The 12,940-nt window shown below is 40.0% G+C and overlaps 2 protein-coding genes across 2 annotated transcripts; both read right to left on the reverse strand.

Annotated features, from left to right (window-relative positions):
* Window positions 1-209: 209 nt before the first annotated feature.
* On the reverse strand, window positions 210-2,150 carry LOC140943203 (uncharacterized). Its single transcript, XM_073392273.1, has 3 exons — window positions 2,076-2,150; window positions 1,566-2,018; window positions 210-1,069 (listed from the first exon to the last, which is right to left on the reverse strand). The coding sequence occupies exons 1-3, from the start codon at window positions 2,148-2,150 to the stop codon at window positions 875-877; spliced, it is 723 nt and encodes a 240-aa protein (XP_073248374.1). The 3' UTR covers window positions 210-874.
* Window positions 2,151-9,530: 7,380 nt separating this feature from the next.
* On the reverse strand, window positions 9,531-12,449 carry LOC140943431 (uncharacterized). The gene is made up of 4 exons (XM_073392514.1): window positions 11,981-12,449; window positions 11,274-11,403; window positions 10,369-10,819; window positions 9,531-9,872 (listed from the first exon to the last, which is right to left on the reverse strand). The coding sequence occupies exons 1-4, from the start codon at window positions 12,447-12,449 to the stop codon at window positions 9,678-9,680; spliced, it is 1,245 nt and encodes a 414-aa protein (XP_073248615.1). The 3' UTR covers window positions 9,531-9,677.
* Window positions 12,450-12,940: the final 491 nt, after the last annotated feature.

Consider the following 12,940-nt stretch of genomic DNA (forward strand, 5'->3'; position numbering starts at 1 on the left):
TTTTGAGGTGATTTGGACTCGCTGGTTTTGCGATACTATCTTAACCTTCATTAAAAGGACCGAACGCTCGTTCTTTCTGGTCCTCTATGGTCATAGAATGGGGTTCTCGTGGGTAGAATTTGACGTAAAGCAACATGATGTCACCCAATGATTTAAGCAAAATAAAACAGTCTAATTTCTCTGCATCACGAAACAATTTTATTTCAAATATTATAGCTTATTTATATATAACATGATGATAATGTATCAATAACATGGAAACCAACTGTTAAGAACAAATAAAAATGTTAACGAAACAAATCGATATCAGTTAAAAGGTGACTGTTCGTAGATGTAAAACTTCCAAATTTGGTCAAGATTGGTGCTTTTTGAAAAATTGGTCGGGTTACGTTAAAGGAAACACAAAGAATTTTGAATGATTGACACTAAAAAATAAGGTCATGAGAATTTATGAAAAGTTATTTATAAGCCAATCGAAAACAACGTGATAATGTGAATGGATAATGCACCGTGGCCTGAAGACAATCTATATTTCTTTGACCCGTTAGGTGCTGCTTTTTCAACCTGACGGAAAGTTATAAATGATTGCTAATTATGCAATTTTGATGTAATTATTTATGGTCTCAGCTAAGTCTTTGCTTGTAGTCGGGGAAAATCTAGTAACGCACACAATACTGTTGGCTGGCCACTAGTCAACAGTCTGGCAACTGAATGCAAGTATACTGCAGTTCCCAGGACAACCAGGACTGGACTAATTAACAAAGAGTCGTGCATGCCTCCTTTACAGGTCTTGACAGTGGCAACTTTATGTAAGTATAATTATTCCCAGTAACATTTGCGACCTCCTTTCTCATCCTATAGCCCCAGTTAGTACTTAACTTATAATGGGGCATATCCAGTAGTGTATGACGCACTTCATATACCCTGGACCAAGAACAAAGAGTCTCGCTTGTCCTTTACAATGACAGCTGTATACCGGTATATTTGTTCCTGGCTCAAACACTGCGTCCCTCATAATGTACTCTGCTCCTTTTACTGTTGAACATGTTGCGGCCATAATTTTCCATCCCTGCAAGAAAGGAAACGAATGAATAAGCAATACTCTTAATTAACAAGCAAACACATCCAAGTAGCCTTCACCCGCCGCCAAAATCTTGTCGAGCTATTTCGCAATGTAGCACATAATTTTATATCCTTAACCTAACGGTATCGTTTTAGGGTTTCATTGTTTGTTATTTTCGCTTAGAAATCGATCACCCTTCGCAGATTCTTGTCTACTTGAACTGCCTGTGTACCTACGTTGGAATTTGAAACTGCCATGGTTCTCTTTCGAACAAGTTCCGGAAGCTTTACGAGCATCGCTCTATCACTTTGCAAAAGGCAACCGGGGAATATTGCGGACCAGTACTAAAGCAATTCGAGAGATAATACAGCGCGATAAAATTAAAACCCGCCTGATAAACCGAAGTTATATATCTCTTCAGAAGAACTTATAAACACAATTCCTCCAAAATGTTTCCTTACGTCATTACCAATCAGATACTTAGGTTTTAAGATACACATACCGGATGGTCATCTTCCCGGAGCAGAACGACAGCATCTGCTGAGATTCCAGCTGTTTGCGCTGCTTCTTTCTTATTCTTGTACTGGCACAGGGACAAATTCCAGGCACCGGGCCTTCCAGGTGGGCCTGGAGAGCCTAATGCCCCTGATCCAACCCCTCCTGACAGAGTTGCATTGTAACCATGTGGTCCTCTTGGCCCCTCGGGGCCTGGGGGTCCTGGTGGTCCTTGAGAGCCATTAATACCCATGGCCCCCGTTGCTCCCTGGAGTCCTTGTGGACCGGGAGGACCCATAAGTCCTTGTGTTCCATTAAAACCCCTGGGTCCTGGTGGTCCTGGAGGTCCGGGAGGTCCTGGTGGTCTTTGAGGGCCCGGTGGACCCGGTGGTCCGCGCTCCCCTTTCAATCCGTCTTTGTTTGAGCCCTTGGATGGATCTGTACCATAACTAATTCCAAACTTAAATTAAAGTAAGATAGGAGTTAATTACCATTGTCAAAAAACAAACAAACAAACAAAGAAACAAAACGAAAATTGCTGTTGTATTTTTGTTGATGGAACACGCTTTTTTAGCTTTTCGCGCTGGAACATTTCCGAGATGAATTTCGGTCTTTCTAAAATAGCCTAAAACGACCTTTTAGAAGTGGATAATTCGTCTGGATACACGGGTGAGCCCTCTGTTTGCTCGTTTTCATACACAGTACTAACTAAAAAGCCGATAGAAAACAAAATAAGTTTGATTCGAACATGTTTAGGATCTAAGGTACTAAACACGTTTGGGGAGTTGAATCAGTAAACACCGACTGGAAAAAAGGCGCTTAGATGCAGTTTATAGTGTTTTGTCTTTTAAAATAGACTTGCTCGTCATTTTTACATTTTACTTGTGACGTTACCTTAGCAATTGTACTGTTTTGCCTCTTGAGTTCACTTCTGACATCGTCAAGTTGACGACGAGTACTATTAAGCGCGTCTTTTAGTTCTCTAATCTCGCGTCCGTTCATGTACACAGCTCCCAGGCATCTGCTAAATCCAGCATCTGATGGAGCTTACATGAAGAGAAAGTCATTTTGAATTAAGATTATTTTTTAGAAAGATTTTATTTCTTGTACACATTAATTTTGTACAACCCTTTAACTATAATCTGTCTAACCATTTATTGTTAACTAAATAGTGTAAGAAATCTACTAAGAAGAGACTACAGGCATGCAAGAGCTCAAATTGCGTTTTTATCCTAACGGACCACGACTCCCTCGAACTTAGGCATTTGTTCAAGGCTGTTTTTCTCTAGTGTTACGACATGTTTCATCTTTTGACCTTGCCGAGAGTTAAAATCAGCTCCTTGCGCGTGATGCTTCAGTTTCATTTTCTTTTCCTGGCGGAACTCTTTGCTTACGCTGCAAATACAGGCACAAGCACATGCACGTATCATTTTAGCCTTCGAAATAATTATGTGCAAATGAAATTTTACATCAAGTAAAAATTTCAAATATCGAAAACGTTCTATTATTAATGCTCTTTACCATTCGCAACTAAAACTTTGACCAACTTCAACTGTGATTATTAGAGGAAAGACGTATTTAAAGAGTTTAGATCGATGGTACGCTGCACTACCCTACTGACCTGGAGATAAGGAGGGCTGACTCGGGCATCTCTCAGGCTTCGATGTCTTCACTACGAAGCCCACGCTCACTGCTGCAGTCAAAAGAATTACCACAAGAAGCAAAGCCATCAGATACATTATACGACGAAACAAATCCATTTGCTGTTGCATTGTCTGCGTTACGACATTTAGTGAGTAAAGCACTGCATCCGATCCTTTAAGTCTCCATGATGCTTGCTCTGCTCCTTGGATAATGACGCTGTTGCTATTTGCTGTAACTTCACTATAGACAGCCCCACCAACATCTTGCACGGGTCTTTCTTTCGAGGCGTTTTCGTTATCGTTTTTTTGTCCTGTGGTCGTTCTCATTAATACTGGTTTTGGGTTTTCGCCTGCACTTCCTTCAGAACCTGCATTCATGTACAGATGAGCTCCATCTACGTTGGTCACCTCGAAATAATGTTCCTCTTGCGTTTTCTCCGGACGTTGCATTCTGTTCAAGTTTGTCTTTGATAAATTTGAATCTGTAGGTTTGGACCCTTGCGTTGACTCAGGGCAACAATACTTGATACGTTTTTTAAGCTCTAAAGTTTTTAAATACTTTCAGCTCGTACTTACAAAATGATACGCTACTTATCTTCAACTTTTGACCTATAAAATTGAACTAAATAATTGAAGAAAAAAAATGAAAATAAAAAAAATTATTCTCAGACCGAACATTGAGTGAATATATTGTTACCATACACCGTTGTAAACTGAAAGTAGGTGCATGAAATAAAACTCACTACATAGGAAGGGCAAAAGAGGTTTCCGGTCAGACGTATCTGTTGGCTGGTTTTAAAGCACCATAAGCGACGCCCGACTAGTTTGTTTGTGTAAGAATTTATCGGTATATAATCTCCAGTAAAACTTTTCATGTGACGTGATTTTTTTTTTTTTTCACCTGCAACGGCAAGTCACCGAAAATAAGCCATCTGGCCCCAGTTGTTCAAAAGGTGGATAACTCTATACACTTGATAACTCTCTTAATCTGATAACGCAATCAGCCTCCTATTCCAGTCTTTGTCAGTGGAGTTTGGATTTTGGATTCCAGCCTTTAGTGGCATTCCAGGTTCCTTGAGCTGTACTAAATACTCCAGACAATGTGTTATCTAGATACCTCAAACTCCGACATTCTCAAGATAATTCACTCAGTCTACCCCTGACGAATTTGTTGCGTAACGAAGCGATTTATAGGGTTCATATGGGAATAGTAAAATTCGAAAAAACCTTCTAGTATTGTAAAGAAACGAAATAAAGTACCCTTATTTGTGCTGTATTTTGTGTCCTTGTGTATTTGTGAGGTGATTTGGACTCGCTGGTTTTGCGATACTATCTTAACCTTCATTAAAAGGACCGAACGCTCGTTCTTTCTGGTCCTCTATGGTCATAGAATGGGGTTCTCGTGGGTAGAATTTGACGTAAAGCAACATGATGTCACCCAATGATTTAAGCAAAATAAAACAGTCTAATTTCTCTGCATCACGAAACAATTTTATTTCAAATATTATAGCTTATTTATATATAACATAATGATAATGTATCAATAACATGGAAACCAACAGTTAACAACAAATGAAAATCTTAGCGAAACAAATCGATATCAGTTTCAAGGTGACTGTTCGTAGATGTAAAACTTCCAAATTTGGTCAAGATTAGTGCTTTTAGAAAAATTGGTCGGGTTATGTTAAAGGAAACACAAAGAATTTTGAATGATTGACACTAAAAAATAAGGTCATGAGAATTTATGAAAAGTTATTTATAAGCCAATCGAAAACAACGTGATAATGTGAATGGATAATGCACCGTGGCCTGAAGACAATCTATATTTCTTTGACCCGTTAGGTGCTGCTTTTTCAACCTGACGGAAAGTTATAAATGATTGCTAATTATGCAATTTTGATGTAATTATTTATGGTCTCAGCTAAGTCTTTGCTTGTAGTCGGGGAAAATCTAGTAACGCACACAATACTGTTGGCTGGCCACTAGTCAACAGTCTGGCAACTGAATGCAAGTATACTGCAGTTCCCAGGACAACCAGGACTGGACTAATTAACAAAGAGTCGTGCATGCCTCCTTTACAGGTCTTGACAGTGGCAACTTTATGTAAGTATAATTATTCCCAGTAACATTTGCGACCTCCTTTCTCATCCTATAGCCCCAGTTAGTACTTAACTTATAATGGGGCATATCCAGTAGTGTATGACGCACTTCATATACCCTGGACCAAGAACAAAGAGTCTCGCCTGTCCTTTACAATGACAGCTGTATACCGGTATATTTGTTCCTGGCTCAAACACTGCGTCCCTCATAATGTACTCTGCTCCTTTTACTGTTGAACATGTTGCGGCCATAATTTTCCATCCCTGCAAGAAAGGAAACGAATGAATAAGCAATACTCTTAATTAACAAGCAAACACATCCAAGTAGCCTTCACCCGCCGCCAAAATCTTGTCGAGCTATTTCGCAATGTAGCACATAATTTTATATCCTTAACCTAACGGTATCGTTTTAGGGTTTCATTGTTTGTTATTTTCGCTTAGAAATCGATCACCCTTCGCAGATTCTTGTCTACTTGAACTGCCTGTGTACCTACGTTGGAATTTGAAACTGCCATGGTTCTCTTTCGAACAAGTTCCGGAAGCTTTACGAGCATCGCTCTATCACTTTGCAAAAGGCAACCGGGGAATATTGCGGACCAGTACTAAAGCAATTCGAGAGATAATACAGCGCGATAAAATTAAAACCCGCCTGATAAACCGAAGTTATATATCTCTTCAGAAGAACTTATAAACACAATTCCTCCAAAATGTTTCCTTACGTCATTACCAATCAGATACTTAGGTTTTAAGATACACATACCGGATGGTCATCTTCCCGGAGCAGAACGACAGCATCTGCTGAGATTCCAGCTGTTTGCGCTGCTTCTTTCTTATTCTTGTACTGGCACAGGGACAAATTCCCAGCACCGGGCCTTCCAGGTGGGCCTGGAGAGCCTAATGCCCCTGATCCAACCCCTCCTGACAGAGTTGCATTGTAACCATGTGGTCCTCTTGGCCCCTCGGGGCCTGGGGGTCCTGGTGGTCCTTGAGAGCCATTAATACCCATGGCCCCCGTTGCTCCCTGGAGTCCTTGTGGACCGGGAGGACCCATAAGTCCTTGTGTTCCATTAAAACCCCTGGGTCCTGGTGGTCCTGGAGGTCCGGGAGGTCCTGGTGGTCTTTGAGGGCCCGGTGGACCCGGTGGTCCGCGCTCCCCTTTCAATCCGTCTTTGTTTGAGCCCTTGGATGGATCTGTACCATAACTAATTCCAAACTTAAATTAAAGTAAGATAGGAGTTAATTACCATTGTCAAAAAACAAACAAACAAACAAAGAAACAAAACGAAAATTGCTGTTGTATTTTTGTTGATGGAACACGCTTTTTTAGCTTTTCGCACTGGAACATTTCCGAGATGAATTTCGGTCTTTCTAAAATAGCCTAAAACGACCTTTTAGAAGTGGATAATTCGTCTGGATACACGGGTGAGCCCTCTGTTTGCTCGTTTTCATACACAGTACTAACTAAAAAGCCGATAGAAAACAAAATAAGTTTGATTCGAACATGTTTAGGATCTAAGGTACTAAACACGTTTGGGGAGTTGAATCAGTAAACACCGACTGGAAAAAAGGCGCTTAGATGCAGTTTATAGTGTTTTGTCTTTTAAAATAGACTTGCTCGCCATTTTTACATTTTACTTGTGACGTTACCTTAGCAATTGTACTGTTTTGCCTCTTGAGTTCACTTCTGACATCGTCAAGTTGACGACGAGTACTATTAAGCGCGTCTTTTAGTTCTCTAATCTCGCGTCCGTTCATGTACACAGCTCCCAGGCATCTGCTAAATCCAGCATCTGATGGAGCTTACATGAAGAGAAAGTCATTTTGAATTAAGATTATTTTTTAGAAAGATTTTATTTCTTGTACACATTAATTTTGTACAACCCTTTAACTATAATCCGTCTAACCATTTATTGTTAACTAAATAGTGTAAGAAATCTACTAAGAAGAGACTACAGGCATGCAAGAGCTCAAATTGCGTTTTTATCCTAACGGACCACGACTCCCTCGAACTTAGGCATTTGTTCAAGGCTGTTTTTCTCTAGTGTTACGACATGTTTCATCTTTTGACCTTGCCGAGAGTTAAAATCAGCTCCTTGCGCGTGATGCTTCAGTTTCATTTTCTTTTCCTGGCGGAACTCTTTGCTTACGCTGCAAATACAGGCACAAGCACATGCACGTATCATTTTAGCCTTCGAAATAATTATGTGCAAATGAAATTTTACATCAAGTAAAAATTTCAAATATCGAAAACGTTCTATTATTAATGCTCTTTACCATTCGCAACTAAAACTTTGACCAACTTCAACTGTGATTATTAGAGGAAAGACGTATTTAAAGAGTTTAGATCGATGGTACGCTGTACTACCCTACTGACCTGGAGATAAGGAGGGCTGACTCGGGCATCTCTCAGGCTTCGATGTCTTCACTACGAAGCCCACGCTCACTGCTGCAGTCAAAAGAATTACCACAAGAAGCAAAGCCATCAGATACATTATACGACGAAACAAATCCATTTGCTGTTGCATTGTCTGCGTTACGACATTTAGTGAGTCAAGCACTGCATCCGATCCTTTAAGTCTCCATGATGCTTGCTCTGCTCCTTGGATAATGACGCTGTTGCTATTTGCTGTAACTTCACTATAGACAGCCCCACCAACATCTTGCACGGGTCTTTCTTTCGAGGCGTTTTCGTTATCGTTTTTTTGTCCTGTGGTCGTTCTCATTAATACTGGTTTTGGGTTTTCGCCTGCACTTCCTTCAGAACCTGCATTCATGTACAGATGAGCTCCATCTACGTTGGTCACCTCGAAATAATGTTCCTCTTGCGTTTTCTCCGGACGTTGCATTCTGTTCAAGTTTGTCTTTGATAAATTTGAATCTGTAGGTTTGGACCCTTGCGTTGACTCAGGGCAACAATACTTGATACGTTTTTTAAGCTCTAAAGTTTTTAAATACTTTCAGCTCGTACTTACAAAATGATACGCTACTTATCTTCAACTTTTGACCTATAAAATTGAACTAAATAATTGAAGAAAAAAAATGAAAATAAAAAAAATTATTCTCAGACCGAACATTGAGTGAATATATTGTTACCATACACCGTTGTAAACTGAAAGTAGGTGCATGAAATAAAACTCACTACATAGGAAGGGCAAAGGAGGTTTCGGGTCAGACGTATCTGTTGGCTGGTTTTAAAGCACCATAAGCGACGCCCGACTAGTTTGTTTGTGTAAGAATTTATCGGTATATAATCTCCAGTAAAACTTTTCATGTGACGTGATTTTTTTTTTTTTTCACCTGCAACGGCAAGTCACCGAAAATAAGCCATCTGGCCCCAGTTGTTCAAAAGGTGGATAACTCTATACACTTGATAACTCTCTTAATCTGATAACGCAATCAGCCTCCTATTCCAGTCTTTGTCAGTGGAGTTTGGATTTTGGATTCCAGCCTTTAGTGGCATTCCAGGTTCCTTGAGCTGTACTAAATACTCCAGACAATGTGTTATCTAGATACCTCAAACTCCGACATTCTCAAGATAATTCACTCAGTCTACCCCTGACGAATTTGTTGCGTAACGAAGCGATTTATAGGGTTCATATGGGAATAGTAAAATTCGAAAAAACCTTCTAGTATTGTAAAGAAACGAAATAAAGTACCCTTATTTGTGCTGTATTTTGTGTCCTTGTGTATTTTTGAGGTGATTTGGACTCGCTGGTTTTGCGATACTATCTTAACCTTCATTAAAAGGACCGAACGCTCGTTCTTTCTGGTCCTCTATGGTCATAGAATGGGGTTCTCGTGGGTAGAATTTGACGTAAAGCAACATGATGTCACCCAATGATTTAAGCAAAATAAAACAGTCTAATTTCTCTGCATCACGAAACAATTTTATTTCAAATATTATAGCTTATTTATATATAACATAATGATAATGTATCAATAACATGGAAACCAACAGTTAACAACAAATGAAAATCTTAGCGAAACAAATCGATATCAGTTTCAAGGTGACTGTTCGTAGATGTAAAACTTCCAAATTTGGTCAAGATTAGTGCTTTTAGAAAAATTGGTCGGGTTATGTTAAAGGAAACACAAAGAATTTTGAATGATTGACACTAAAAAATAAGGTCATGAGAATTTATGAAAAGTTATTTATAAGCCAATCGAAAACAACGTGATAATGTGAATGGATAATGCACCGTGGCCTGAAGACAATGTAAGTATACTGCAGTTCCCAGGACAACCAGGACTGGACTAATTAACAAAGAGTCGTGCATGCCTCCTTTACAGGTCTTGACAGTGGCAACTTTATGTAAGTATAATTATTCCCAGTAACATTTGCGACCTCCTTTCTCATCCTATAGCCCCAGTTAGTACTTAACTTATAATGGGGCATATCCAGTAGTGTATGACGCACTTCATATACCCTGGACCAAGAACAAAGAGTCTCGCCTGTCCTTTACAATGACAGCTGTATACCGGTATATTTGTTCCTGGCTCAAACACTGCGTCCCTCATAATGTACTCTGCTCCTTTTACTGTTGAACATGTTGCGGCCATAATTTTCCATCCCTGCAAGAAAGGAAACGAATGAATAAGCAATACTCTTAATTAACAAGCAAACACATCCAAGTAGCCTTCACCCGCCGCCAAAATCTTGTCGAGCTATTTCGCAATGTAGCACATAATTTTATATCCTTAACCTAACGGTATCGTTTTAGGGTTTCATTGTTTGTTATTTTCGCTTAGAAATCGATCACCCTTCGCAGATTCTTGTCTACTTGAACTGCCTGTGTACCTACGTTGGAATTTGAAACTGCCATGGTTCTCTTTCGAACAAGTTCCGGAAGCTTTACGAGCATCGCTCTATCACTTTGCAAAAGGCAACCGGGGAATATTGCGGACCAGTACTAAAGCAATTCGAGAGATAATACAGCGCGATAAAATTAAAACCCGCCTGATAAACCGAAGTTATATATCTCTTCAGAAGAACTTATAAACACAATTCCTCCAAAATGTTTCCTTACGTCATTACCAATCAGATACTTAGGTTTTAAGATACACATACCGGATGGTCATCTTCCCGGAGCAGAACGACAGCATCTGCTGAGATTCCAGCTGTTTGCGCTGCTTCTTTCTTATTCTTGTACTGGCACAGGGACAAATTCCCAGCACCGGGCCTTCCAGGTGGGCCTGGAGAGCCTAATGCCCCTGATCCAACCCCTCCTGACAGAGTTGCATTGTAACCATGTGGTCCTCTTGGCCACTCGGGGCCTGAGGGTCCTGGTGGTCCTTGAGAGCCATTAATACCCATGGCCCCCGTTGCTCCCTGGAGTCCTTGAGGACCGGGAGGATTCATAAGTCCTTGTGTTCCATTAAAACCCCTGGGTCCTGGTGGTCCTGGTGGTCCTGGAGGTCCGGGAGGTCCTGGTGGTCCTTGAGGGCCCGGTGAACCCGGTGGTCCGCGCACCCCTTTCAATCCGTCGTTGTCTGAGCGCTTGGATGGATCTGTACCATTACTAATTCAGAAATTAAATTAAAGTAAGATAGGAGTTAATTATCATTGTCAAAAAACAAACAAACAAAGAAACAAAAGGAAAATTTTTGTTGTATTTTTGTTGATGGAACACGCTTTTTTAGCTTTACGCGCTGGAACATTTCCGAGATGAATTTCGGTCTTTCTAAAATAGCCTAAAACGACCTTTTAGAAGTGGATAATTCGTCTGGATACACGGGTGAGCCCTCTGTTTGCTCGTTTTCATACACAGTACTAACTAAAAAGCCGATAGAAAAGAAAATAAGTTTGTTTCGAACATGTTTAGGATCTAAGGTACTAAACACGTTTGGAAACTAAACACCGACTGGAAAAAAGGCGCTTAGATGCAGTTTATAGTGTTTTGACTTTTAAAATAGACTTGCTCGCCATTTTTGCATTTTACTTGTGACGTTACCTTAGCAATTGTACTGTTTTGCCTCTTGAGTTCACTTCTGACATCGTCAAGTTGACGACGAGTACTATTAAGCGCGTCTTTTAGTTCTCTAATCTCGTGTCCGTTCATGTACACAGCTCCCAGGCATCTGCTAAATCCAGCATCTGATGGAGCTTACATGAAGAGAAAGTCATTTTGAATTAAGATTATTTTTTAGAAAGATTTTATTTCTTGTATACATTAATTTTGTACAACCCTTTACCTATAATCCGTCTAACCATTTATTGTTAACTAAATAGTGTAAGAAATCTACTAAGAAGAGACTACAGGCATGCAAGAGCTCAAATTGCGTTTTTATCCTAACGGACCACGACTCCCTAGACTAGTTAGGCATTTGTTCAAGGCTGTTTTTCTCTAGTGTTACGACATGTTTCATCTTTTGACCTTGCCGAGAGTTAAAATCAGCTCCTTGCGCGTGATGCTTCACTTTCATTTTCTTTTCCTGGCGGAACTCTTTGCTTACGCTGCAAATACAGGCACAAGCACATGCACGTATAATTTTAGCCTTCGAAATAATTATGTGCAAATGAAATTTTACATCAAGTAAAAATTTCAAATATCGAAAACGATCTATTATTAATGCTCTTTACCATTCGCAACTAAAACTTTGACCAACTTCAACTGTGATTACTAGAGGAAAGACGTATTTAAAGAGTTTAGATCGATGGTACGCTGTACTACCCTACTGACCTGGAGATAAGGAGGGCTGACTCGGGCATCTCTCAGGCTTCGATGTCTTCACTATAAAGCCCACGCTCACTGCTGCAGTCAAAAGAATTACCACAAGAAGCAAAGCCATCAGATACATCATACGACGAAACAAATCCATTTGCTGTTGCATTGTCTGCGTTACGATACTTAGTGAGTCAAGCACTGCATCCGATCCTTTAAGTCTCCATGATGCTTGCTCTGCTCCTTGGATAATGACGCTGTTGCTATTTGCTATAAATTCACTATAGACAGGCCCACCAACATCTTGTACGGGTCTTTCTTTCGAGGCGTTTTCGTTATCGTTTTTTCCTGTGGTCGTTCTCATTAATACTGGTTTTGGGTTTTCGCTTGCACTTCCTTCAGAACCTGCATTCACGTACAGATGAGCTCCATCTACGTTGGTCAGCTCGAAATAATGTTCCTCTTGCGTTTCCTCCGGACGTTGCATTCTGTTCAAGTTTGTCTTTGATAAATTTGAATCTGTAGGTTTGGACCCTTGCGTTGACTCAGGGCAACAATACTTGATACGTTTTTTAAGCTCTAAAGTTTTTAAATACTTTCAGCTCGTACTTACAAAATGATACGCTATTTATCTTCAACTTTTGACCTATAAAATTGAACCAAATAATTGGGGAAAAAAAATGAAAATAAAAAAACTTATTCTCAGACCGAACATTGAGTGAATATATTGTTACCATACACCGTTGTAAACTGAAAGTAGGTGCATGAAATAAAACTCACTACATAGGAAGGGCAAAAGAGGTTTCCGGTCAGACGTATCTGTTGGCTGGTTTTAAAGCAACGTAAGCGACGCCCGACTAGTTTGTTTGTGTAAGAATTTATCGGTATGTAATCTCCAGTAAAACTTTTCATGTGACGTGATTTTGTTTTTTTGTTTTTTTTCACCTGCAACGGCAAGTCACCGAAAATAAGCCATCT

Source organism: Porites lutea, chromosome 7, assembly GCF_958299795.1.
Source record: "Porites lutea chromosome 7, jaPorLute2.1, whole genome shotgun sequence".
Classification (NCBI taxonomy): domain Eukaryota; kingdom Metazoa; phylum Cnidaria; class Anthozoa; order Scleractinia; family Poritidae; genus Porites; species Porites lutea.

Excerpts from the sequence above, each read along its gene's own strand:
- LOC140943203 (XM_073392273.1), bottom strand. The coding sequence starts at position 2,150 with ATGTTCCAGCGCGAAAAGCTAAAAAAGCGTGTTCCATCAACAAAAATA. Across the intron at positions 2,019-2,075 it reads AATTTTCGTTTTGTTTCTTT|TTTGGAATTAGTTATGGTAC; the intron begins GTTTGTTTGTTT and ends CTTTAATTTAAG. Across the intron at positions 1,070-1,565 it reads TCCGGGAAGATGACCATCCG|GGATGGAAAATTATGGCCGC; the intron begins GTATGTGTATCT and ends CCTTTCTTGCAG.
- LOC140943431 (XM_073392514.1), bottom strand. The coding sequence starts at position 12,449 with ATGCAACGTCCGGAGGAAACGCAAGAGGAACATTATTTCGAGCTGACC. Across the intron at positions 10,820-11,273 it reads GTCAGAAGTGAACTCAAGAG|TAATGGTACAGATCCATCCA; the intron begins GCAAAACAGTAC and ends TTTCTGAATTAG. Across the intron at positions 9,873-10,368 it reads TCCGGGAAGATGACCATCCG|GGATGGAAAATTATGGCCGC; the intron begins GTATGTGTATCT and ends CCTTTCTTGCAG.